Source organism: Astatotilapia calliptera, chromosome 14 (genome assembly GCF_964374335.1).
Source record: "Astatotilapia calliptera chromosome 14, fAstCal68.1, whole genome shotgun sequence".
NCBI classification, from domain to species: domain Eukaryota; kingdom Metazoa; phylum Chordata; class Actinopteri; order Cichliformes; family Cichlidae; genus Astatotilapia; species Astatotilapia calliptera.
In genome coordinates, this window is record NC_137435.1 from 16,486,586 (window position 1) to 16,513,652 (window position 27,067).

The 27,067-nt window shown below is 42.4% G+C and overlaps 1 protein-coding gene across 2 annotated transcripts; it reads left to right on the forward strand.

Moving 5' to 3' along the window:
* Nucleotides 1–5: 5 nt before the first annotated feature.
* col26a1 (collagen, type XXVI, alpha 1) lies at nucleotides 6–25,646 on the forward strand. Of its 2 annotated transcripts, none has more exons than XM_026193592.2 (14): nucleotides 6–428; nucleotides 576–698; nucleotides 1,268–1,371; nucleotides 16,506–16,567; nucleotides 16,671–16,776; nucleotides 17,339–17,446; nucleotides 17,586–17,723; nucleotides 20,333–20,407; nucleotides 22,788–22,840; nucleotides 22,933–22,995; nucleotides 23,434–23,469; nucleotides 23,552–23,596; nucleotides 23,683–23,767; nucleotides 24,650–25,646. In XM_026193592.2, exons 1-14 carry the CDS (start codon nucleotides 253–255, stop codon nucleotides 24,775–24,777), a joined length of 1,302 nt encoding a protein of 433 aa, XP_026049377.1. In that variant the 5' UTR covers nucleotides 6–252; the 3' UTR covers nucleotides 24,778–25,646. The 2 variants fall into 2 exon arrangements, with proteins under 2 accessions (XP_026049377.1, XP_080144691.1); XM_080288565.1 differs by having other exon boundaries at nucleotides 1,274–1,371.
* The last annotated feature ends 1,421 nt before the right edge of the window (nucleotides 25,647–27,067 follow it).

The following is a 27,067-nucleotide window of genomic DNA, read 5'->3' on the forward strand; positions in this document are numbered from 1 at the left end:
TCAGATACGCAAATTATTCTAAAGGAAGAGGTTGTGTGCCATTCATTTCGGGCTCTTGAGTGGGAGGCCGGTTGTTTTCTCGTCGTGGAGAAGGGATGACCAACTCGTTAATGGTTTCAGTGGGATTTCCATAGCTTTTCTTTTTCTTCTTCCTCCTCCATTCCGCTTCAGTAGAACTTCGACCAAAGGGGATTTATAACTTCGGGATTTACTTGAAAACCGCGGATATCTCTTTCCGGGATAAATCAAACAATGATGCCTCTTTCTTTTCTCTGCGTGTTCTGCATGTGGATAAGTTTAGTCTGTCCATCGCTGGGAACGGGCTTTGTTTATCACTTCCCGGGCATCACTTTGCAGCGGCAGCGCATCAAATCGGAACAGAGTGGCGTCACGGGACCGCCGGGTACTGGATCCCGAACCCAACTCAGGTGCGCACACACTGGAGGGGTTGTAACGATTTAACGAAATTTATTGTGAAAACAAAACGGATCTAGTGCTAGATCATTGCTCTCTCTCGCTCTATTTCTCTCTCTCGGTATTAATCACGATAACATCTCTTTTATTCCGTCTTTTAGGAACTGGTGTCAGTACACTGTTTTCAAAACAGTGTCTTGTCAGGTGCACAATGGGACTGAAACCACAGTGCAGAGAGTGTTTCAGAACTGCCGGTGGCCCGGACCCTGCTCCAAAGTCATCAGGTATACTTTTGACTCCAGTCAAGTCAGATTCTTCACTGGTCTGTGATGCAGATGCAACTTTGCTTTTTACAATAAATCATGAACGTGGGAGGTGCTGCCTGGTGGCTGGGGCAGATTTAGTGAATAAGTGGCTTCAGGCAAATTTAGGCATGGAGCATCTTTGGTGAAACACTTTCATCCCTAATCTGGCTGAGAATGTCTGCCAGAAGAGGATCTTCAAATAAAGTGATACTGTTAATGCAAAACAGCAGAAATAATTGTCTGAAAGTTAAAGTTCTGCACACATATTATGTATGTATGACTGAAGCACCACCCGCACAGTGAAATGAAGAGTTTCCACTGAAAAAGGCACTGAACCTCTCTGAGAGGTACGAGGTTGCAAAGGGAATTATGCGTAATTGTATTCCTAATTCAAAGCTTGCAAGGCTCTTTGGTTCTTTATAATTCCCCCCCACCACCACCACCACCACCTCCATTGGGGTTGGGGTTATACCAGAAAGCAAAATACTTCATGTTGTATGTGTGTTTGTGCATCACGTGTCCATAAAGTCAGAGAGTGTCTGTTCCAGCTACAGGACTGTGATCAGACCGTCATTCAGGACTACCTACAAGCAAGTCACTGCACTGGAGTGGAGATGCTGTCCAGGATTTGTGGGAGAAGAGTGTCGTGAAGGTGAGTTTCTTCCTTTCTTTCTTTTGCATGATGCAGCCTTGCTTAGACTTGGACTCGAGGAGCTGTAGGATTTTATCTGAGACTAATTTTCCCAGGGACTGAAACAAAGGCCATGTGTTATGCCTGGACCCATCTGCATCTTTTTAGCAGAACCATGCAGCTTTACCCACATCAGTTTCTCTTTTATATGTTTGCTGGTGTAGTCGGGTAGGTCGCTAATCCCGTGTGCCATATTGTGCGGCAGTCTTGATACAATTGTAGAGTTGCTTTGAATTAAGACTGAAAGCCTGTGTTGGGTTGCTTTGGGGAACTGGGACAGCAGGAAATCAACGGTTGAAAGAGATCCTGTACACTCTGGTTTTGTACTTTTTTCCTTTTTTAAAAACATTTTTACAGCCATGCATTCAAGACGCTTCAGTGCCTGGAAGGAGGATTAGAATCACATTCTCTCTCCTTGTGTGTCTTTTCTGTCTCACTACCAAACACACACACACACACACACACACACACACACACACACACACACACACACACACACACACACACTGATGTTACTCTTTTAACTGTAGTCAGCAGCAGAGGCAGCTGTCTCCCTGAATATCCTCAGAGCTAATAAAGTCAGAAGAATGAATGAAAAAAGGTCAGAGGAAGGTCCAGCAGGGCAGCTTGTAAAGTGGGTGTCTCGATTATGGGCAGCGCTGCTCCAGAATGCCACAGACCGCAGACTCCAGGCCCAGTAAAGACCAAAATCTTCAACCAGAGGCAAGTCACTGCAGTCAGCCTAAAGAAACAGTGAATGAAAGGAGGTCTGGTGCATTTGACATGAAGTGTTTCAAAGAAAGTCTGAAGCTGCACTGGCTGAGACACAACTGTTTTAAAATGCACACTCATTTGAACAGATTTTGAATGAAATTATTAAGTACATCCACCAGCTTGGTAAATATTATGGGGAGCTGGCACAGCCTGTCAAAATTAGTCCAAGATTAACAATTACCTCAAAGAGCATGTCGCTTATTGGTCATAATTACCCCCACCTTGTTCCATTTTGCAGGATTATTCATTGTTGCCCTTGGATGGGCAAGATTTCCACAAAAACACATTTTCGTACAAGTGGAATAAACACAGAAATGATTAGAAATCCTCTGGAAAAAGGCTTTAAGATTAGCTGTATCCACCGAGTCTGCGATGCCAGAGATTCTGGTTCACTTGAGACCAAAATGGTTGCAGGAGTGTGAAGAAGTAATCGGACTGTTTATTTAACGTTTGCTGAAATGTATTTGCACTTTCTAATGGCTATGGAGCAGCGAGAAAATCACCTCCATATGGTGAGACAGAGGGCCAGGTTGGACTCGGCGAGGAGACCTGAAAGGCAGGGGCTGATGTCACTGACAGTCTGTTTCACACTGAGGAGTGGAGGGAGAGCTGGCGGGGGTCGGTGTGTGGGAGTCAGGGTGCTGAAAGAGAAGAGAAGGAGAGAAGAGAAGAGAAGAGAAGAGAAGAGAAGAGAAGAGAAGAGAAGAGAAGAGAAGAGAAGAGAAGAGAAGAGAAGAGAAGAGAAGAGTATCTTTCCCATAATCCAGCTGCCCAGACAGCAGCGGACCAGAGAGGCCACTCTGCGAGAAAGTGGCCCCACTGAGATTAAGAAGCATGACACTCCTCCTTAAGGTCCTTGTAACATACGTGACCATGTTAGGATCAGGCTACACCTCTGAAACAAAGACTTCTCCTCATATAGTTTTACACCCGCCTTACCTCAGAAAGCATAGCTGCGAGGAGCAGTGGAAAGGTCAGGAAGCACGGCTGTTAGCAGTGACAGGAAAATCACATTTATGCTTTTTCTTGCAGCATTTCTGGGACGTACATGAAATAGCTGCTATTATCTGTAACAAACAAATAGTTTTGGAAAGCTAATTAATCAATCTAGCTTTTTTATGGCTCTTGGCGTCATGAATTTGGTACGACCACCTTTGTTTTTCAACACAGACTGAACTCGTTTAGATAAGCTTTCTTATCATTTCTGCAAGCAGTCTTCGGGAATAGTTCTCCAGGCTTCTTAGAGGACGTTCAGAGCTCTCTGTTAGATGGTGACTGCCTGTTGTTCTGTTCTGCACTCCTTCAATAATGCTGAGGTGTGGGTACTGAGGAGACCAATCTGTGACTGATGGTGCTTGTTTGCTTGTTTTTCTATCCAGGGATGATTTTACTCCACCGGCAATGTGTTTGGGATCATTGTCACGCAGCAGAAAAATGAAACCATAGCCAATTAGAAGCTTTCCAGATGGTGTTTCATGGTGGACCAAAATCTGATCTGGATCCATTCTGATTAACTGACATCACTGGCTGATGACAGAGCGTCCACCATACTTTACAGATGTCTGTAGACATTCACCACTGTATGTCACTCCTGCCCACCTCCGTACATCCTAACAACTTCAAGCGAAAGTTACCTGTTGCTACTGATTCAAATTCAAATTCAAATTTTATTTGTCACGTACACAGTCATACACAGTACGATATGTAGTGAAATGCTTGGACAACTGCTCGTGACCTAAAGAGAACAAAAAAGGAAAAGGCTATGAATAAGATAGGAAATAAATATGAAAAATTAAAAAGGGTAAATTTAACTAGGAAGGAATAAAATATAAATTAAGGTTAAAAATGAAATAACTGTACAACACAAATGATTTTCAGTCCATTTCTTGCGTAGTGTTTCATCCCTCAGCCTCTTCCCTCTGTTTCCTTTAATATGAATGGCTTCTTGACAGCCACTATTCTACTGCAGTCATTCCTGATGAGGCTTCACTGAACAGCAGATGGGTCATCTCTCAAGTCTTGTGTCAGATCTTCACCGGATTTTGTTTTCCTATTTCTCAAGAACATAACTTTCAGATAGTGTTCATCTGCTGTACATATTTTTAGTTTTTCAGACCTGACGCTTCTTCTTTCATCCTTCTTTTTATCCTCCTCCTTCCCACTGTTTCTTTAAGGACACGCTGCACACCATGCTGAGACATGCCAAGTTTTCAATCAATAGTTCTTTTAAAATCACCGTATTGGTGAAAAAATACTATTTTGTTTCTGTCAAACTGTGTTATCTTTGGCATTTTTCGTGGATTCAACTAAAGAAATGGGAACAAATGATGTTTTTGCTGCCAGTAACAAAGAGCCTAAAGATTTAAAATTGGTTCTTGGTGAAGTACAAGGACTGAAAATGAGGAAAAAGTAATCAATGTCTACAGTCTGGAGAACTAATGCTCAAGACCGCTTTAAAAGATGACAAGAAAGTCTAGCTCTTTGTAAGAAAACTATAAAGAAATGAGGGTAACTTGAGACACTTGCATACTGCTGTTGACCTCTTTGGTTGCGCTCGAGTGTTTGAGACACAGACGAAATTTACTGTCTCTCCAATCAGTGTGTCAAATGTCACAACTTGTTCTCCAGCCAGCAAATAAGACATAAATAAGATGCTGGAGTAAGTGTAGGAATGCCATCTCTGCTTTCCAGTTGCTGTTCTTGTAATGTAATTTACACAACAGTTTTGAGTTGCTGAATGTCTGACAGCAAGTCGCGCGTCATGTTCGAGAACTCCTGACGTGAGAAGTAGTTATGTTGCATAAGTTATGACGCGTTTTGTTTTTGCATTTTGTTGATGTTGTTTTGGGGCTCATATAAGCAAGATGTAACAAGAATTAGAGGATCAGGTATGCAGATTCACTAGATAGGTTAGCTATTTACACTGCTTCCAGGCTTTATGTTACCCTAGGTTAACCATCTTCGTGTCACAGATGTAAGATATGGTATCAGTGGTCTCATGTTACTGTTGGCAAGGAAGCAAAAAAAGCACATTTTCCAAAATATCACCATGCTCGTTTAACTGCAGACCATTTTGGCTGATGATAGGAGTCCGAGCACTCATCTTTGAGTCTGTAAGTCACTTGGGCGACACTGAACATGAAGCCCCGTGTATCAGAAAACTGCCGTTGGGGCACAGAGCCAGCTGTTTTATTGAGAGGAAAGAGGACAGCTTTAACCAATGAAGATGACATCAACTCTGGTTTTGGTTTGATGGAGTTCTGGCTCGACTTCAGAGGCACCCGAGGCCCTCAGAGATGTACAGACAGAGGACCTAGAGAAGGCGAGATTCAAATTAAGGCAGACGAAGATGTAAAGATGCTTGTTTCTCTAGTTGTTTCCTTTTTCGATATCCTGAATCATTTTCCGCATTAAATTAATACCTTACTGTCTTTAATCATCACTCTTTATCAAATAATCTCAGAGTCATTAATGAAGATGACTTGGAGCTGCTGTGAGTGGAGCTGTTTTATGCTTGATCACATTCTATTTAAGGCGATATCATTCATTCGCCGACAACAGAACAAATAGAAGCTTTGGAGTTACATGCTCAGTTGATAGACAGAATAATAAGCAGTTTGACAATTTACTGCTTATTAAATCAACATTTTAAGCAAAATAAATGCAGAGCACCACAGACTTTCACCCCTTGATTGGAAATTTGCTGATTTTCTTTCTCTCATGTGAAACTAAACTGAGCGTTTTTGTATTTTGGACCCTAAGCTTGATTATATCACCAAGATCTTTAACATCATTTTACCTCTAAACACTTTGTTTTTGTATATATCTCTCTGTGACAACCTTTTAAGACTGAAAACAATCCTGAAGCTTGCAGCCAAACTCTAGGGCCAAGCTGGTGTCAGAGTCTGGATTTTTGTGCGTTTGCTAATGGAAAATGGGCGTTTTCTCGCCGCGCTGACACCCTGACCCGTCAATATTTTTGACAGCCTGGTTTGTGCTGGCTGTGTACCGTGCATCTCAAGATTTAAACGCTGCTTTTCAGCAGAGTTATGCTAACGCATGACGGCATGGAACACATTTAGGAGAAATGTGTTCGTAATTTCCTTGCCCCCTCCCCTCCACTCTGTCACAGCGGCACCCCGGCACCTATCTGCACACATGATCATATTTACTGCAAGGATTTGGGGTTTCCTCTATGTATGGGGAACATAATCCTAAAGGAATTAGAGACAGGCCCTGTGCTGATGAGAGCGGTGACCTTTGATCCTGTGAAAAAGCTCAGGAAAAGGGGGGAAAAAAGGGGGGGGTGTTCACTTTTTTTGAAGCAAAGTTAACGATGAATTTCATTAACGTGGTGAAAAGGTGTCTGACAGCTCCGGATGTCAAATGTGTTAACTTGTTAACGCTGCAGCCATAAAGTTGCTAAAGTCACTGTTTCCCCTCTGCAGCTAGATGAGGAGGAAGTGTGTTAAAATGCTTTTTTGGAGGGATTATCTTGAACACCAGCAATATTAAATATCATTCAGAAATAGCGTCAGATTTTTTCCATTTTATCATCCGCTGTCATCGCCGTGCAGGCCTTTGCTCCTTTGCCCTCTCTTTTTCTTGCCACCGCTGGGCTCTTTATCTTCTTATTCCTTACCGCTTTCCACTTATCTGACTTCCTATGTCCTTTAGATCTCCTGCTTTCCTCTCCTTGGAGTAAAGCGATAAAACAGAACCGTGTCCCACATGTGCTGCCCTAGACTGCAGCCTCTGCAGAGTGAGGACTTGACTGATGTCTCTGTTACATTTCAGGTTGCACTGAAATATAGGTCAGAGGGTGCCCTTCGACTTGCAGGGAGCTATGGGATAGCGTCGCTGTTCCTGCTCCTGGTCTGATCTGCCTGATGGATGATGCTCTGTTCATGCTCCTTCTGCAGTTTTTCATTCATGTCCTCTTCTTATCAGCGGCTCTTCCTGCCTTTCAGTGATATCTTAACATATGTCCCTCTATCTGTCTGCAGCTCCACACATCTGTTTATTGAGAGCTGTGCAGGTAAAGTTCCCAAGGTCCTAAAAAGGCTCCTTGAAACGTTTCCACAGTCATGGTTTCCATATCTGAGATTTGGTGTAAACTGCAGATTTGTTTTACGGTTTTGTTGGAAGCAAACACATTTGCTCACTGGATCAGGTTACGCTCAGAACGAAGGGGCTTGTATGACATGCTGCTCATCAGAAATTAAGAGCTTCTGGTAAAAAGAGAAAGAGAGCGAGGGGATCCAATACTGCTTAACAAGTGAGGTCTACCCTCGACATTAAAAGATGTTGTAACACACAGATTCTAGGTGTGTCATCAAGGGAGAATTGAAGGGGAAAGGGACATGACTTAAAAAAGTTAAAGAGGGAAAATCAGTCCAGTGTCCAACTTGCAAAAGGGACAGAGGCCAACGCCAGCACTGCTACAGGTCGTCTGCCCTCTCTAAAGGCCGACCACTTCCACAGGTGTCAGAGGTTCTCCTCTTAAACCCAGAAACTCTGTATGGCGCAGACCGAGAATCACTCCAGCCTGAGCAAGCCAGCTTTGCCTTATCAGGCTCTGACCTCCACTGAGACACAGCAAAGTCTGACTCAAGTGTTGCAGTGTGCAGTGGAAGCACAGTCAAACACACCTGCCTTCAATTAACCCAGCCCAAACACAGCCATTGGCTCACAGCAATTGTGAAACACACAAACACAAACATATAGACACACACACCCAAAACCACTTGCAAATCAGTGCCAACTGCCCAATGTGGTGGAGAGTTAGCGCGCAGATGATACTCTTCTGTTACACCGTCTCTGTGGTTTCACCTGAGCAGTAATAGAAACAGTTCAGCTCAGACCCACTGATGAATGTAAATGAATGAAAAGACTGAGATCAGTTGAACTGAATGGTGCACGAGTACAAAGCGATTCAGTCTGCAGCTACTCCAACACACAGTCTCTCTGTAAAGATAATAAAAAAACATTACAGCAAAAACTCTAAAATATGCGACATAAAACCATGAAAACATAAATACATGGTGCAAATGATTCATAAAACGGCTCGGGTAACGGTTGCAGAGCAAAGCTTGCAATGAGGTAGTTATAATTATAGTTAAAACAGGTCTATGGGGGCCTCTTGATGGACTGATTAAGTGCGTTTGTAGCTCTTGTAGTAAAACTGCCTCTGAGCCTCGAGGTCCGTGCATGAAAGGCTCTGTAGCTTTACCAGATGGGAGCAGTTCAAATAGACTCTGGCATGAGTGTGCAGGGTCCTTAAGATGCTGGTGGCTTTCCTGAGGCGGTGTGTGTAAACAAATAGAAGTTCAGACTTTAACTTTCTCCTTTTGAGAAGAAAAGAAGCCCACTCCACCCAGAAAGGTGATGGGGAGGTAGTTTCTGAAGGCATCCGACCACCCAACGAGCTCTCTGTTTGTTTACCGCACTCACCATTCGACTGGACTGTGTGAGGATGTAAGCATTCACAAGGCAGACAGAAAGTGCAGCTGAGGCTGATAAGCTGCCATTTTTTTTGTAGGCTTTTGTTTTATTAACCCAATTATTGAACATAATGATGGCAGTAAATGAAAAGTCTTTACAAAGGTGTTACAGTTGATCCTTAGAGGGACATAAATGTCTCTGTGAAATATCACAGAGAGACGTTTCAGACCAAACAGGAATGAACTCCCCGAGAAAGTCATTAGAATACATCCTTCTGCTGTGACCGTGAACATTTGCACCAGATTTCATGAAGAGTCCGTCCAACAATGGACATCGTTTCTGTCAAGCACGTCCGTCTTTACTGCGATGGACTAACAACCTGTCCAGGTTGTAAATAAGTAGATTAATTGTTTTTGTCTTTATTTTATAGTTCCATCCATCTTACAGTGCTTCTGCTATAACCTGTCACCTCTTTCTCTGTTTCCACCCTTTCCTCCTGTTCATTAGCTCTTAAAGAAGCAACATTTGAACCTCAGAAATGTCCGTCTCGTTTCAACCGATCACTCTGCGATCATTTCTCTGAGCAGCGTCATCTCATAGGACGACGATGGCTTTGTCTCTGTGCACCAGCAGGCTCATCCGTCTCCAACATCTCAGCGGCGGCGCAGCAGTGTGTGCTGCGTTGGCTGACGAGCCGGGCGATGCGGCACGATGATGGGATGGCGGCGGATGCGTCCTGACAGCGCGAGGGAAATCACTGAAAAAAATGGGTTGTTTTCTCAGATTTGAAGAGATTCATTTTGATGCGTATGCCTGCTGAGTAGTAGCATTTCGAGAGGGAGAATGTCAGATAAATACCAGCTCATCATTGTGGTTTTAAGGTCCATTATTTCGCCATCACAACATCTCCTTCTACGTGCAATAACGGCACCGTGGACCAGACGCCAAGTATCTGTACTCTCATAGTTTTTATGGTTTATAGAAATGGTGTGTGGCCTGTCAGCTGGCATCACAACGAAAAATGCTAAATGGTCCCACTGTGGACTGCGAGGCATCTAGATTTTCCAAAAACAGCCCCATTCACCGTCCACCAGCCACCGCCGTCAAAGTGGGTGTGTGATTTAGTGAGTGAGAGCTTGCGGCTGGGCGAGTGTGTGTCTGTGTGTGTGTGGGTGTGTGTGTTCTGTGCCAGCTGTTCTTCATGCCAGCAATTGCTGACCACTTGCTGGCTGGGTCCGACACACAACAGGCCTCTGGGACGCAGCCAGAGGCTGTCTGTGGTCTGCACAAACGCACACATACACAAACACACAGCCTGCGTGCACAGTTGTCTGTTTTTCTTGGTGATGAGAGTCTTAAGATGCTCCAGGAAGATGTTTCGGCGTATCCCCACTCTGCACTCCCCACACATGCAGACAGAACTAACATTTAGTGGCGGTGAAAATGACCGTCCCCAGCTGTGTGCGTCATGGTTTGTTTTGTGGTTGAGGTTGTCTCTGTAGGTGTTTGTCCAAAAGAAAAAAGAGAACCTGCAAGAAGGAGATTTGTCTTTGATCTATATCCATGTCTAATGTAGGAAATGTAGCTGTCTCAACACATGCTATGTCCGCAGTTTGACTTCCATGATTGCCAAAATATCCTGCGCTGTCTTGCACCGCAGATCAAACAATGGGGATGATTCATTAAACCAGTTGTAGGTTTCTTGTTTTCATTCTTTATCTCCCGAGAGTATATGAACCTATTTACACTCAGATCTCGTCCTGGGGCGGGAAGGTTTGATGCTGCGAAGTCAGCCTCCTCGTCTCTCACTTCTCAGTGCCAGACTTAACAGCTGATCTTATCGCATAAGACCAACGACAGGTTTGCTTCCACAACATGTTATTTATGTTTATGCAATTCACTTTCATGGTGTATTTTTGTGTGACTTTAAGGTAATTAGGTAATGTATGTTGCTAAAAAATGTGCTCTTTTAATTCCATCGTGAATTCCCAATAATATCTGATAGGATGTAGCATCTGAATCCATGGAAAAACTGCTTAGACTCAAACTCCCTCTTGTCTTTGGTGCAGGAAAGTTCCCTGTTTTCTCAGTTTGTTTTTTCTCCTCACAAAAGACAACATGATCCCGAATCTTTCCCACGAGCGAGCGCGGTCCAAGAAAAATAACCTCGGCTTGTGTTGCCATAGTGTAATTATGGATCCAAACAGACTCTATAGCTGCGGTCCCCGCTCTAAACATCAGCTCGATCACAGCGGAAGTTTGGTTTTCTGAAACCAACGTAATTAAATTCCAACTCTAGAAACAGAAATCCCGCCCACCACCTTTCGGGAACAGCAAGAAAAAAAAATTTCTTCTTCTGGTTTACATTTATGGTAAATTGACTTAGTTCTGGTGTTTCCTGTGGTGAGTGTTTATAACATAATGAGATGTGGCTGGTTTATTTCTGGTCCTAGATGGAGGCGAGATAAAGACTGGACATATTAGCTCATTAGCAGTGAAGAATGGAGCTTTTAAGGCCATACTGGGCGAGGCAGAGACACTCATTCCTGCAGCAGCTGACAGGACACAAGTGTCATGCAATTAGTTCACAGAGGCCTGATATAATGTTGAGCAAATCTACCCTCACTGGCCACTTTATTAGATACCATGCTAGCCCCATGATGGGCCCTCTTTTACCTTCAGAAGTTGATCAAGTCTTCGTGCCATAGATTCTACCAAGGTGCTGGAAACAGTCCTGAGAGATTTTCGTCCACACTGACATGATCGCATCACAGATGCTGTATATTTGTTGCCTGCAAATCCATGATGACATTCTCTGGTTCCACCGCATCCCAAAGTTGCTCTATTGGACTGTGACCATAAAAAGTCTGCAACCTCAAGCAACTATGGATGAGAACACCACAGGTTACAAGAGGGTAAATAAATCCCAAGATTTCTCAGCTTCAAGGTGAACGACTGATGGAACGACCTATGAGAGTGCAGGACATCAGTGACTGACATGTGACCTGGTAGCTGTAAGCGATTTGCTGACGTGCATCGTTATGAAATGGACTCCTGGTCGCTTTCCACATTCCAAGGTCCAGTTGCCTAGGCAACACATATTTACAACAGGTCATGTGTCAATCAATGATATCCTGCACTCTCATTGGTAGTCGTTTTCTCACCTGGAAGGTGAGAAAAGTCCAGCTCAGGTCTAGCTCACTTCACCTGTAGTTGCTTGAAGCTGCTGAATACCAGTAATTTCAACTTGCTGGTGACTAAAGTGTCCATGAGAGCGCAGGATGTTAGCAATCAGGCAGCTGTGGCTCAGTAGGTTGAGCGCTTTAGCTCTTCATAGTTCAATACCTAGCTAGCTTCTGTAGTCTACATGTCATATGTTTGGGATGTAGGTGTGTGAATGTTTGGTTAAAAGCCTTTAGACATAGAATAAAGTAGTGTGAATGGACGGGGGTTGTAGTAAAAACATGCACCGAGTGCTTAAATAAAGTAGGAAAGCATTATACGAGTACCAGACCATTTTACCATATATATGTGACAGGGTAGTAAGGGTTACCTAGGCAACTGGAGCCTGGAATGTGCTTAGTGACCAAATGTCAGCTTCAAGGCGACCTGTGTGGGTGCATGTTAAGCTTTTCGTGTCATGCAGACCTCCTGGTCTCATTGAACACATGCTTCAAAGCCTCCTGATGCACGCTGGGATGACAGATTTTGCCAATCAGACTAAGACTAATACCAAAGACTGTTTAATTTCAGTTTATTTTACTCAGTTTTGTATGCACACAAATGCTTAAGTTTTCATCTTTTTCAGCACTCTTGTTTTTATTATTTTATTCACGTGGCCTCTCTGAATAGTCATCGCCAATTTTTGTTTATTATTTCAAATCTGGGCCCTTACAACCATTTTACCTACAACAGTGTAACACGAGGGTTCGTCACGTGGTTCTAAATGTCTCTAAACGATTATAAACAGCAAGATGGAGACAGATAACTTTACTCTCAGCACACTTCAGCCCCATGTGTCCTCACTAACCAATCAGAAGCCAGGAAATCTCAGGTAAATTCAGGAAAACCAACTTGGCAGATTTGACACGCAGTTATGTGCAATGACAATAAAGTTGAATTCTATTCTATTCTATTCTATTACTGCTTTGAAAGTGCCTGCGTAAACATTCAGATATGTAGACATGTAAATATCACATATAAATGAAAATGTGCACAAAAATAACTCTGTAACCCTCTTTGTATATCAAACGACTTCTATGCTTTACAGAGGTTTTATATCTCTTGGTGTTCATTTTGCTTGCCTCTCATTTGTGGTTGTTACACCTGTCTATTGCACTCAATTTGCATTAATTATAGCTCTTTTTGTAAGTTTCTAACTCACTTTGTGTCACCTGCTGCTCTTTCTAGACATTCTGAGTCTCTTTTCCATTATCTTGCATGTCTTTGTGGTTGTTTGTTGGATTTACTAGCGCTTCTGTTTGAAGTGTTAACTATCCCTTTGAACAGAGGATCGGCAGCAGGTGTTTACTGACCCTTTGTGCACAATAGGTTCATTCAGAAATCCTTCTTTTTGCTTCTAGGTGACATGAAACTGTCGGCTTTGCTGTGGCACTAAAGGAAACCTCAATTTTTTTGTGCATGTTTCTGTGCCAATCCATGGTATAGCTTTTGAGAGACTAAAATGTGAACGCTCTGACCCATTTCCAGACAGATGAGCTCTAGTTTGGCTGAAAACTAAATGTTGACACATCATCACTGATTAGCTCCTGGAATGCATCACAGACTGATGTACTGTCTAATAGAGGAAGAGTGTCAGAGGGTGGAGACTTCCTCTGGGCTGATGATGAGTAACTATGGGGGGAGATGAAGGCATATCATCTCATCAGTCCTTATATTGTGGAGCCCATGATTGCCCACAGTCTCACTGTTGTGTTCTTCTTTCATGTCCTTAGAGTCTCTGAAGAAACCTCAGTGCTTTGAGTCACAACAAACAGCTCATGTGGGGTCAGCGGTTGAGCAGCTTTCAGTATTTTGGTTGATACATTTTGAGGAATGCGTTTTGGGTTTAACTGTTGATTGTTGTTTCCGTCTGTGGCTACACTCCAGGGTAAAACTCAAGATGTTGAAATGAAGCATTAAGAAACCTCACCCACACTGTTTGACACGGCGCAGGACTGGGCGTACGCAACTGTGGACTCACAGATGATCTTTAGGCGCTCGCCGTGTCCTATTTTAGTAAAGCGCAAACCTCAGCGGCTGCCATTAGCACTCCGCGTGCTGCGGGCAGACCAGAGCTCGTTTGGGTCATTTTTGTTGTTGCATTGGCTATTTTATGAGCACCAGTTGCTCCTCGTTATAGGTATCCCTGCTATGACCACAATGTGGGTGGGTCCCATCTGCAGGACTGACAGCTGACATTCCACACTTCCTATAAGCCGTGGGCTCAAGGAAGGCTTGGATTTAAAACAAATGCAGGGCTTTTCTTTGAAACTATGTTGTTCTGGGTTTTTTTGCATCAAAGCTAACGTAGTGTATCCAAAATTGCTGCACATCCAGAAAATGTATAAGTAAGCCTATCTGTGGTTTAGTGGTGGCTAAAATGGTGCAACCTGTGTGTGAGAAAGAGGACCAAAATAGACTGAAGGTAACCAAAGCCAAAACCAGTAAAGCAAATACGCATAGATATTTTGCAGGTTAAGACGGCAAAAAGAAAATAACCTAAGATGCCAGAAAAACTTACCAAACTGACTTTTATTGACAAGTATTATTATCTTGTCATTCAATGGCACATAAAAATGTCTTTTTGTTGTTCCTGCTTGGACACTTAGTTCCAGGGTATCGTTTTGTACCTCTGCCTACTAGAGATCCAACAGGCTTTTTGAGCCTCAAACCACAGCTTTGGCATTTTAATAATTTCTGTCCAATTTAAGACATTACGCAAAACCCTCTCAAAAATCTTTCAATTACTATCCGCCAAATCTGTAACCATCACGGGGGACGTCTTATATTGTAAACCATGAACTCAAATGGGTATTTGTGCTGGTGGCTCAGGTAGTAAGAAGGTCTTTTTATCATAAGGTCGCCAGTTCAACTATAATTCGTTACATATCGGTATAAAAACCAAAGTTACAAAAGAAAATAATCTGCAATACATTACCAGTTAAAAGTCACTATACTGAATCAGGAAGTAGTAGTTAATCTGTGCTTAAGTTATTAATCTACGTTACTGATCTGGCAGATTTCTATGAAACAAACCTCTCAGAGATTTGTGTCTCCAACTGGTCTTAAACTGGGAATGTTACAAATGTTACGTGAATGTGTAAACCACTAGACTGTGGAGCCACACTTTGTTACTAAATCATTGTTTTGGGATAAGTCATCAACAGCCCAGTGAGAGGAAACCTAAACCACAAACACAGCCGTGACTCTTTCCCCCATAAAGACTGACATGTTAATATAAATAATAAAGGTGTTTAGTTTCTGGGTTTTTCAAAGGGTACCTGCATAGGCAGTGACCACCCTCGCTAAGTTCTGATGCACATGCTCAGAAAACAGCTTCACAGGTTACTCCTAGTAGGCTTTCAACTGGTTAATATCTAGCTTGGAGATTTCACTCCAAATTTATAAATTCCAGACTTCATTGATTTATTTTAGAATAAATGTTAAGATACTGTCCGTCCATCCATCCATCCATCCATCCATCCATCCATCCATCCATCCATCCAGTTGTCTTCGTATCCAATTCAGCACCAGGGTCGTGAGGGTGGCCACCTGTCACAGGACGAGTGGTATGATACACCAGGTTTTAAGTCTGTTTCATTACTCCACCTGTTTCAAAAATAACCCCAGCGCAAGATTTGAGTATAAAATACAATCTAACTCAATTTTTAAGAAAATGCTGCAACAGATTTACAGAAAACATATGAAAAAAGTGATGATTTTTGCCCTGCTCCACTTCTACAATGAGTCCGGAGTCTTTATTCTTCAGCACCAAACAGCAGACAGAGTCAGTTAGAGACCATAGATGCTGAACACCGTGGACCGTTCAGCAGCTAAAGAGCTGGAGCTTTCTGTTAAGAGGTGGTGGAGACCAAAATCAGAGCTAAACAGAGAGTGAACAGTAAACTTCAATTCAACAAGCCGACACAAATACGACAAATGAAGGATGTTTCTCTGTTTCTGTGGTAGAACATTTTCACCACATGATTTAAAAGCTAAACACTTTGTCCACATGATGAATTGTCGTTTCTCTCCAGCGCCTCCAAGTGGCCAAACAAGCTCACTGCGAGTTAATACACATGCAGTGTCGTGAGTGTTTAGAGCAGAAGAAATGTGTACTCTAAAATAAACCGAGTGGGTGACACTGCCTCAGCCTCTGAAAAACACTGGAGCTCAGTGGCAGGGTGAATCTGATTTATTTGGCACTAGATGTTGATTTTGGCTGCAGGCTTTGTGTGTTTAGCTTTTCGTGGGATAAGAAAACATAAATTAAAGCCAATATGTTTTCATGCGCTGCTTTAAATGGTTTGGGTATCTGGAGGAAGATGTGAGTGTGGGCAGACAGACAGAAGCACGCAGAGCTGCGATGCAAGCGAGAATTTCATGAGAAGTCCTGACAATATTTATTCCCTGAGCAAGTGACATGATTTAAGGAGGAATTCATAATAAATTCTCGGGTCTGGTTTGATGAGCATTGTTCTTGTGTATCTTGGCCTGACCTGCTCTGTGTGAGATGCTACCGATGGTGCCAGGATGAAAAAAAGAAACAGGAATGAAACAGACAAGGCGGAGAGGAGAGAATAAGGAAAGACAGATGGCGAAGAAGCAGCGTGTGTGTCTGCTGTAATGTGGAAATATGTCTTTCTTTCTTACAGAGTGCATGAACTGCACCAGCTTCAATCAAATGAACAGCAGAATAAATGCGATAGAAAAAAAGGTAAAGAAAATCCGTCAGATCCATCCATCCTGACAGCAAAACGCTGTAAGTGTTTGCAGTGGATGCTTAACAGATGTGTCAACATCTGCCTCTCTGTTTCCAGATCACACTCTTAGAAGAGGGATGCTCAGCTCTGCCCACAGCCAGTAGTTTACCGGGGGGCTCAACGGACAATGAGGTGGACACATCCCGCCCCACTCAACCACCAGGTGAAAACACATTCAAGTGCACTATTTTTGTCATATTTCAAGGGAAAACTGTCTTCCTAAACCTCTTGGTTTTTGGATCGTTGAATTGATGAACCAATCAGTGTGAAGATACTACTCTGGGCTTTATAGGAAATACTGTTAGTCATTCTTCTGGTATTTTTACCTCCCAAACATTAGTCAGGGAATCAAGTGAATGTAAAACCGATTAATCAATTATGAAAATAATCAAAAAGTGGAAAATTTGTCTCGGAGCAATCAGTGTTTTTTTTATTTTTTTATTTTTTCTCTCTATCATGTGTTGTGCATGTGTTCTGGTGTGATCTGATCTGGCGTGTATACCATGGAGAGGAGTAAACACGCAGCGTGGTGTGATAAAATTTATACTTTCTGGCCAGCAACCATCTGGCTGCAGACAGAAAAGGAATTAGATGGAAGATGGAACGAATTATGGTGCTCAAGGTTTTTGATAAGGGTTTTTTTTGTCCATTGTTCTTTGTGGAGTTAGATGATCACTTAATTCTGCTTTTCACTCATAACCGTCTCTTTCTCTCTCTCTATTTAGGAGCATCAGGAAACAGAGGGCCTCCAGGGCCAATGGGACCTCCAGGGCCTCCAGGTTCTACAGGACTTCCAGGTCTACCAGGGTCTCCAGGCAGTTCTGGACCTGTTGGTAAAAAAGCAAAAACATTTAGCAGTCAGTCTGATCATTTAAACATGGTTTGGGAAATTATTGCTATTGAGCTGTTTTATTAAAAATTTAACTCGTTCTTGTTTAAAGCTGAGCTCGCTTATTTTTCCTTGATGCTCAGGACCAAAGGGAGAAAGAGGTTTTCCTGGAGAGATCGGTCGACCCGGCCCCCCTGGCCCACCAGGTCCTCCGGGTCCTTCAGAACCGAGTCCGTTTCCTGTCAGAAACCGGGGCGACGTTTTTCACGTGGACCATCAAGGTAGGCGATTCCAAGTCAAATGTGCTATTTCACAGTAACTTAGAGCTAAATTCTCCCAGATGGGCTCAAATGAGAGCATGATAGTAGAGCTTACCCATATGGATGAATTATGACCCGAGAACTATTGTAAAACCATTCGAGCATTAAGTTTTTGGACGGTCTGAATTGGTGCCATTACCTCAAGTCCATTTCTGCAGTTCATCCTGCACCGGGTCATGTGCTTCATGCTCACATATCTCATGTTCTTGTCAGGCAGAACATGAACCCTGGTCACACCGGTTTCTCTACGTGGAAAATAGTTTAAAGGGGAAACAGGTGGAAGCACAGAGGCCGTTTTTAGAAAAAGACCCAAACTTGCAACGGAGAGAGTATTGTTTCTCTTCCCCAGCAGGGCTGGCATAGATTTATTTTAATTGTTTCCGTGTGTGTTTGCTGCTGCAGAGCCACTGTTTACTGCAACCTCGTTTAACACAGTTGGAAAGCGTTCATCTAAATCACAAGATTAGGCTTGGGAGTTTTAAAAAGACTCTTGATTATAAAATACACCGACTCATTTTTCATTCTTTGTTTCCAGTTTAGTACAAAGTCATGCATTTGTACATTCGCTGCACAGATCGACACATGCAAGGGTGAAGCTTTGGTATTGGATGTTAACATGAAAGCATTGCTTTTTTTTATCATTTGCAACATTTAAGTGATCATATCTTTTAACAAATAGGCAATAGAAGCGCAATACATATATGAAAACATTACTTCTCTGCTGTTGAACACTTCACTTTGACCACAGGGAGGCAGTAGGAATCCATGGTATAATCATTACCTCACGAGGATTGCTGGCTCTGATTAGGCTTTTGGCTTTGTCTGCCTTTCTGAGCCCGGGACTGTGTCTGCGGGTCTGGAACTATGTAGATTTGGGTCTGTTGGACCATGTAAGCTGAGGGGGGCCAACTGGCTGTAAATCAGACCTAATTTGTTAGCTGTCAGCACAACAGTCTGTGTTTTGGGGGAACTGGCCACGGCCCCGAGCCAAAAGCTGGGCTGGCTTTGAACAAGGGAGGAGATAGTCTGCCACTCATGTGGAGTTTCTTAGGGAGGCAGCCAGGCTCAAGGAGACTGTAGCATTAGAAAATTAGTTCCAGAGGGAAATCTGCTCCATCTAGAGCCTTACAGTGGACTGCAGCCATAATGTAACAGTGCTGTCTCAACACGGGGGAAGACTGACGCTGAACATATGTTGAAGTGGTGAGGAAGTGTGGCGTGGTTTCAAACAAAATTTATACTTACAAGTGTACTTTAAAATATCCAACATGTCGAGAACAAGACATGACTTCCACCTCGTGCTTGCTTTCTATGAAGACAGATCATGTCCAGGCATTTATTACTCCGTTAAATGGGACCTCTTTGAGATCAACCAGCTGTTCATGTCCATCAATGGCTCACAGGATGTATTCCAGCTGCTGACTGCTGGGGAAACTCTACCGTCTGGCTGGAGACCCCCTGATGTTTTAACTCTTGTGTAGGTTTGAATTAAACATCCTATCACACGACATATAGGCTTTTTGATTCTCCAGCAGGGTAGCGGTACATGTATTCAACAACTGGACGATATACTGTAAATACAAATATATTTTTTAAGACGTGTTTGAAATGCTCAGAACACAGCAAATAAAACCTGGAGGCAGATCTGGTATCTTTAGGCTCTTTCTAAATCTGCAGGTACTTTTGTAAGTATATGGACAGTGACTCAATTTTTGTAGTTTTTCCTTCCTTATAGCATCACAGTAGATTTTAAATCAAAGAGTCGAGATGTGATTGAACTAAAATAATTGTAATTTATAAAGATTATTTGAAAAATAGAAATCCTTCGCAGTCAATGAGTACCTCAAGTCTGGAACCCATGGACGTCACCAAATGCTGTTTGCACTGCAGGACTTTAGTGCAAACACCTTAAGTTGCTGCTTGTTTGTTGGACTATCTGCCTTCAGGTTTGTCTTCGGTAACTGAAAAGCATGGCCTGTCAGGTTAAGAATAGTTGACTTGGCCTTTGCATTTACACTTTTTATGTCTAAATAAAAGTGTAATAAACTTGTAACTGTGAGGGTGTATCTGTTTTTATAATAAATTTGCTCCAGTGTCCAAATTGCAGGGACACGCTTTATAGTTGCCACTGAATGAAGCCTACTTCACACCAACATTGCTGTCTTTGTAGCTCTAATAACCACAAAACTTCTGGCAAGCACCAGCACTGCAGTCATGGAAACTTTGGCAATTTTTCAGAGTAACTGACTGGTCAGTGTGTTGCAGCCGGTGAGTCACTTCAGTAGATTATTCACAGCGTTGATTAATGACGGTATTTATACAAAAACAGTTAAATTTTAAGTAAACGGGAAATGGGCCACAATCTAGAGGAAAATTTAAAGGACTTTATTAACATTTCTACTTTGCTGACGGTGTAAATATTTGCATGGCTGCATATTAGTAGATGATTTATTATAAAAACAAAAAAAACACTCCAAATGATAAGCTGCGGTGAACTCACCTCTTGTTGTTTCGGATGCTCAGTAGATCAGATGTTCACGTTTTCTAATCTGTTTTGTTTTCCCTTGCAGAAGAGAACCCCATCCATGCCGTTCTCCAGGAACCTCAGGTCATAGCTGGTCCTCCCGGTCCAGTCGGCCCCTCAGGTATGAATAAAAGCTGTTTTTTGCCCTCAGTCCTTCAGTGCAAACACATATCACCCAGGCACAACTATAGCAGGCCTGGGTAGCGTCATGGGTTTGAGTCCGCCCCGGGCTGTTTTCTGAATGTCATTTCCCTCAATTTCCTGTCTGGCCTAATGAAGACCAAAAAAACTGAATGTTATCCAAACCTTCATTGTTTACATTCTCAGCACATTCTCAGAAAAAGCTCAGCACAGATTAGTACAACTAAAGCAAATCTTTCTTTTTTTGTTTTTGATGGTGTTGCACCTAAAATATGAAATGTTTTCTTACATTAACCTTTGACTGGATCCCATCACTGGATCCGAGCGTGGATAGAATCAGTGGTGGAAACTGACTGAGTCCATTTACTCCTGTGTTTTACTGAAGTAAGATTTACATGTACTTGTAAAGCTTCTTTTGGCCGTTCCTTGATTCACAAAGCGGGCAGCTCCACATGTTTGATTCTGCAGATTTTTACACCGGAAGCTCTTTTTGTGACTCAACCCACAAAGGATTTGTGTCTCCTCCTGGTATCAAATCAGGGATCTTTCAATTGTCACCGTTTAAACCGTTAAACTTGTTATGAATTATCAGTGCATGAGACAATAATACATATCTATACATATTTTGAGTGTACGGTACTTTCTAATATTAAACAAGTAAATATGAAATGCAGTTTTTCTATGAGGATTTCATTCTTTTCATTCAGTTTTCCCTATGTGAAAAAATTGCCAACTAAACCTAATAACTGGCTTTGTCACACTTAGCAGCAAGAACTGTAATCAAGTGTTTGTGATAACTGGAAAAGAGTCTTTCACATCGTTATAGACAACTTTTGGTTTTAATTCAGCCACAATGGAGGGTTTCCAAGCATTAGCAGCCTGCTTAGGGTCATTTGGACTTTGAATAGGCCACTTGGAGCCATCCAGAGGTGGACTTAATTGTGTGTTTTGAATCTCTGTGCTGCTGCATAACCCGAATGTGCTTGAGCTTCAGGGCATGAACTGATTACTGAAAATTCTCCTTCAGGATTTTTTGGTAGAGAGCAGAATTCATGCTTCCATTAATTATCCATCAAACTACCACCAGCATGTTTGACTGCTGATATGATGTTCTTTTTATGAAATGCTGTGTTAGTTTTATGCCAGAAAAAAACAAAAAGCTAGCTTTTGTCTCATCAGTACACACAATATTTTCTCAGGGATGATCAAGATGTTTTTTGGCAAATTTGAGATGGTGATTTTTTTTTAAGTATTGTAACTTGGAACTCTCCCATAAATGCCATTTTTGTCCAATCACTTTCTTATCATATGAACTCTGACCTGAACTGATGCAAGTGATGCCTGCAGATGTTTAGATCTTGCTCTGGGGTCTTTTGTGACCTCTTGGATGAGTCGCCGATGGGCTGTTGGAGTAATTTTGGTAGGTCGACCACTCCTTGGAAGCTTCACCACTATTTTCTCCATTTGTGGATGAATGTGAATGGTTCTCATTGTGGTTGACTGGATTCCCAAAACCTTAGACGTGGCTTCGGGACTCTTTCCAGACTGATAGACGTCAATGACTCAGCAGTTCTTGAGGTTTAATGGGCGTGGCATAACGTGCTAGTGTCTGAGGTTTTTTATCCTTCTTCACTTTGTCAGACAGGTTCTGTTTAAGTGATTTCTTAATTTAACAGGTCTGGGAGCAATCACTTCTGGGTGTGGCTAGTAAAGTTGATCTCAGCTTTCCAAAAATGTGGTTAATCACAGTCAATTTATGATTTAACAAGGCAGGGTAGTAACTTTTTCCCATAGGGCCAGGTGTGTTCGGATATTTTTTCCCACTTTAATAAATGAAATCATAATTTAAAAACCATCATGTTTTATTTATTCAGAGTATCACTGGCCAATATTAAACCTGCATCACAAAAAAAAGCCCTAAAAAAATCAGGAAGCGTGCAAATACTTTTTGACAACACTGTATTTGTAATGTTAGGTTATAGAATGATTCAAACTGAGCATTTTTACATTGTAGAGGTAAATACTTCTAAATACTTCTTCAGCTGCAGAGACAAAAAGTAATTGTTGTAACACTTCATAATGAAAACAATCCCGTAATAGCTCTGGAGTATAAGCAAGACATACTGCAGTTTTAAAACACTGATACAAAATGTCTAAGTGCGACTTGTACTCGGGGGTAAAAAGGAGAAAAAGAAAAGATGGTTAATTATGCATCTATTTTAAACTCTGGTGAATCCCTCTCACAGGACAATATAATCCTAATATTGACTGCGTTAAGTTTTTACACTCTGAGCCCAGATTAAATATTTGCCATTCATCAGTTTAGCTCAACGTGAATGCATTTGTGAACAACTCTGCAGGTGCACCAGGAGAGAGAGGACGTGCAGGGATACCAGGTCTGCCGGGACAAAATGTGAGTGTCTATCACTGAGACTGCTGCACAAAGTAAACAGTTATGTATGACTGGCATCGCTAATCCGTGTCCTTCTCTTTGTCTGACACGAGGGCAAGGAGGGCCTCCCAGGCAAGCCCGGCAGTCCCGGCCCTAAAGGAGATCCAGGGGAGCGGGTGAGGCTGCTTTAAAAAAAATCATCCTCATTATTGGATTATCGGGCTGGCTGAGCATATTTGTTGCTGATGAGCTATCAAAATGCTTTTTGTTCTACGTTTTGTAAGTGGCCTTCGCTGTCATGCAATCTTAAACACATTAAAGGTGAACGAGCTTTTCTTCAAAGACTCACTCCAAGCCGTGACTAATCCTCTTCTCTCTCTCTCTCTCGCTCTCTCTCTCATCCAAGGCCAGGCCTCACTAATCAGGGCAGCCATGTCAGGTCCCCTCTGCAGTCAGCTCTCTACTGGGCCTCTGCCTTTAAACCTGATCCCCTTCCTTTACTAGCTTGATTTAAGACTGGATATCGGGTGAAGAGGCAGATTAGTGAGGGGATAAAAATGCAGGAATCTTACGTGTTTTTTTTTTCTTCTCTCTCTCTTCATTTCCTTTGCCAGGGACCCCCGGGTGCCACAGGCGAGCAGGGCCTACCTGTAAGTAGAAAATTATTCTGCTGCATAAAATACACACACACTCACACATAGATAACAACATTATTTCACTCTCTGCTCACAGGGAGCACCCGGGCCAAAAGGAGAGCCAGGAGAAGGCTTGAACGAGGTAAGAGGCGAGAGGGTGTTTTTTTTTTTCCTCCTCCTGACCTCATTTGAAAAACTATCCTAAATAAACATGCCGGTGCTGTTCAGGGCGAAGCCGTGCAGCAGCTCAGGGAGGCCCTGAAGATCCTGGCTGAGAGGGTCCTGATCCTGGAGCACATGATTGGCATTCATGGTGAGGAGAAAAACTGCCAGACGGGAGAATTATTACATTAAAGGAACAAGTTGACATTTTTTGGAAAAAACACTTATTCATTTTCAGGCGGGGAGTAAGATGAAAAGACTGATACCGCTCCCAGGTCTGCCCCTTAAGTTTAAAGCTGCACTCACCTGCACTCACAACTAGCTGAATATAGAGAAAAGACTGGAACCGAGACCCTAGAGTGTTAGAGAGGAAATCCCCACCAATCAGATGATCCCCTATAAGCAAGCAATTGGCGATAGTGGGAAGGAAAAACTCTTTTAAAAGGAAGGAACCCCAGAACCAGCCTCAGGGGGAAACATGACCAGTTAGGATGAAGGCAAAGAGGAAGTACGGGTAAACAACAGGGAGAGAGGTCAAAACATCCTGAAAAATTACACATTCACTTACACAATTTTAGGTACAAACATTAAGAGGTATGCACTGGACTTTCTCTTGATACTAACCAGTTTTCAAGCAACCTGGATTGTCCTCCAGGTCCAGATAGTGTAAGCCATTTGCAATCCCTGGTTGCTAAATAATTAGCTTTAAAAAGTGCTTTAGTTTTCCTCTGTGGCTGGTCACGCACTCCCCCACCTTTCTTAGAGCTCATCACACTCTAATGTATGCTTATTGTTTTCCAATTCACTTATATTTTTATGTTAGTTAGTGTAATAAAACCTCCATTTTCTCCATTCTGGTGTCCAATTTGTATCACAGCCTACATGAGAACGGTGTCAGTCTTCTCTTCTAATTGCTCCAGAGAGCAGTTTAGATGAGGGATCCTAAAATATCAAATGATTCCTGTTAAGCAGTGTTTATAGATGAGCATTTTCTCGCTGATAGCTGTTTTTTAATCTTTATTGTTTTACACAGAAACCTCTGAGGGATCTGGATTTGGCAGCGTTTCAGACCCGCTGTCTTTCACTGCCCTCAAAACCAAACGCCTTCAGCCTGTTCAAACTCCAGCACTGCGCGAGAGACAAAGACGAGTTGCCCTTTAAGAGGATCGTCTAATTTGGATGCTTTTGTTAGTAGTTGTGGAGGATGTTGCAAACTTTTGCATAACTGGATATCTGATTTATCAGATTCCTCATACCTTTTTTTTGTTAATGTATTTTTGTTATAATGGCCTTCTTTGACACACACAAAAAGTACTGTTGTAAAAATTAAGTTCTATACAGACATGAGATGTTGAGCATTTCTTCCATATAAAAGGCTCCCCCCAGCCTTTTTCACCCTGTTGCTGCGTGATCATAGTCTGCATAACCTCGGCAGAAGCACTTACATGTTGTTATACAATGAAATATCATCTCATAAAATGTTATGAGCCTTTTGGCATCTTTCTTTCCTCAGATAAAAGACTGCCTAGTAAAGGCATCAATTCCCTTGGCTGAGGTTGCAAAGCAGCTCAGAGCTGGACTGAAAATATACTATTAAGTGTCAAACATGTTCTTGGAATAACCTCGAGGTTCATCTTCTGTGCCTGTCCAACATATTTCTTACCCTCCTTTCTCTCTGTCTCTCTGCTGCTCTGCCTTGTTAATACTGAGGTAAGACATGACAAGCTGCCAAGAATATCTGCTTAAAATAAGGCTAGGTGAAATGAGTAACATCTGGAGGGATCACATCTGGAAAGCTAAAGGAAGGGGATGCTGGAACCGGTGAATTTTAGCCTGGAAACAACAACCGCCGCCTGGCCCCAGTGCTCCTTCATGCAAATGCTGTCAGGGGACTCTACTTGTCAGGGTTACATTGACTTCTTCATAAACTGCCTCTGAGATTTCTTTCTAAACTGATATGATTATTGTATAACAAGTCTCCGGGAGACCCAGCTGTTGGTTTCTGAATAAAGCTCCGGCCTTGTCTGGTATTTGTTTTCTAGCTTACAAGCTCCTTATGTGAAAGGCATGTTTGGAAATATGCCGGTGCGTTTTCGTGCCAAGAACTAGAGCTATGATCAATACCACTCTCATTTCTGTAGGTAAATATTAAACAGCTTTCCTAAGGTTAAGAAAAAAATAGCACAGCTGGGGATTACGGTGCTGCTCTCACAATCTATCATCTGTTTGGTTTGCCTCAGTTTGAGATTTTACGAATTTCTGACAGCCACAATAATTTTCCATCTAGTGAAGAACTAAATGAAAAACTACAGCTCTGTGATCTGCTGACATCTTAATAAAATCCAGTATTAACACCAGTGGATTTACACTTTTTGTGGTCTACAGTTTCACTTGTTAACAGGCTGTGAAAAATGTGTAACACAACAAAAGACTCTAATTACCCTCCGATCTTCCTATATCCCTGACACGGTGAAATGTAATAACAAATATACCTTCCTCATAATGGCTTTTATAACCACAAAATGACATTTTCACACTTCTTTTTTTGTACAGATGTAACCTAATTTGTTTTGTGTTGTACAGATATAACATGCTAATGATATTTCAGGTGCTGATAGATGGATTTACTTAGTTTTTATGGGTAAGCAAAGTGTTTCTTACCGTAGCAGGCTGTGCTCACAGCCACACCTGTGTACCTGAGGTGACCATATACGTTAATCATACCACGACCTTTGTGTTGCTCACTGACTCTTGATGTCACACAAGTCCTGCTGCAGGTGCACCAGACTCACTGAAGTCTTCTTCTCAGAAAACAAACAAACAGCGATGATGTTGAGGTTTTACGCACACGCAACCATGACATTAATTTATTAGCCCTTTTAGAGACATGACGATCATGGTGACAGTGGAGGGATAAGCTACCAGTTGGTGAGTGGTACCAATCAATTGCTAACGTCCCAGTTACAGAGAGAGACCAGTCAGAGACCCCAAACTGTGCATTCTCCAACCACTTGGTAGAAGCCTCCTTGGTTTCTAGCAGACTGACACAGTTACCTGTAATTTGCAATTGCCAGCTGCTCTCTGAGCTTTAGTGAAAGTGCTGAGGCACAGCTTTTTACTACCTCTTGGCAAGTAGTCAGTACTGCTTTGCAGACAAGTCGATGTCTTCCATCCAAACTAGAGGTGGCTGCTAGCAACCGTGCAGTAATAAGCCCCACAACCAGCTTTGCCTGGAAGCAACTGGCAGCATCCATACATTTTTTTCCTGTTGATTGTTGGTTGTATCACATCCAAAATGATGGGCAACTCTCAAGAATTGTGCAGATGATGTGACGTGAGACATCTCTATGGGAGAAGAAGAAATCAAACCAGGACACAAAGAAACTGCAGAGGATTTTTCTCCAGAAAGTTTCACCTTTTCAAGCTGTTGTGGAGTTGCCCTCTTAAGCAC

What these genes read in the sequence shown, in the direction of transcription:
- col26a1 (XM_026193592.2), top strand. Translation starts at nt 253, where the DNA reads ATGATGCCTCTTTCTTTTCTCTGCGTGTTCTGCATGTGGATAAGTTTA. An exon ending in GGGAGAAGAGTGTCGTGAAG is followed by an intron (nt 1,372 to 16,505) that starts GTGAGTTTCTTC and finishes TCTTTCTTACAG; the next exon opens with AGTGCATGAACTGCACCAGC. An exon ending in TAAATGCGATAGAAAAAAAG is followed by an intron (nt 16,568 to 16,670) that starts GTAAAGAAAATC and finishes CTCTGTTTCCAG; the next exon opens with ATCACACTCTTAGAAGAGGG.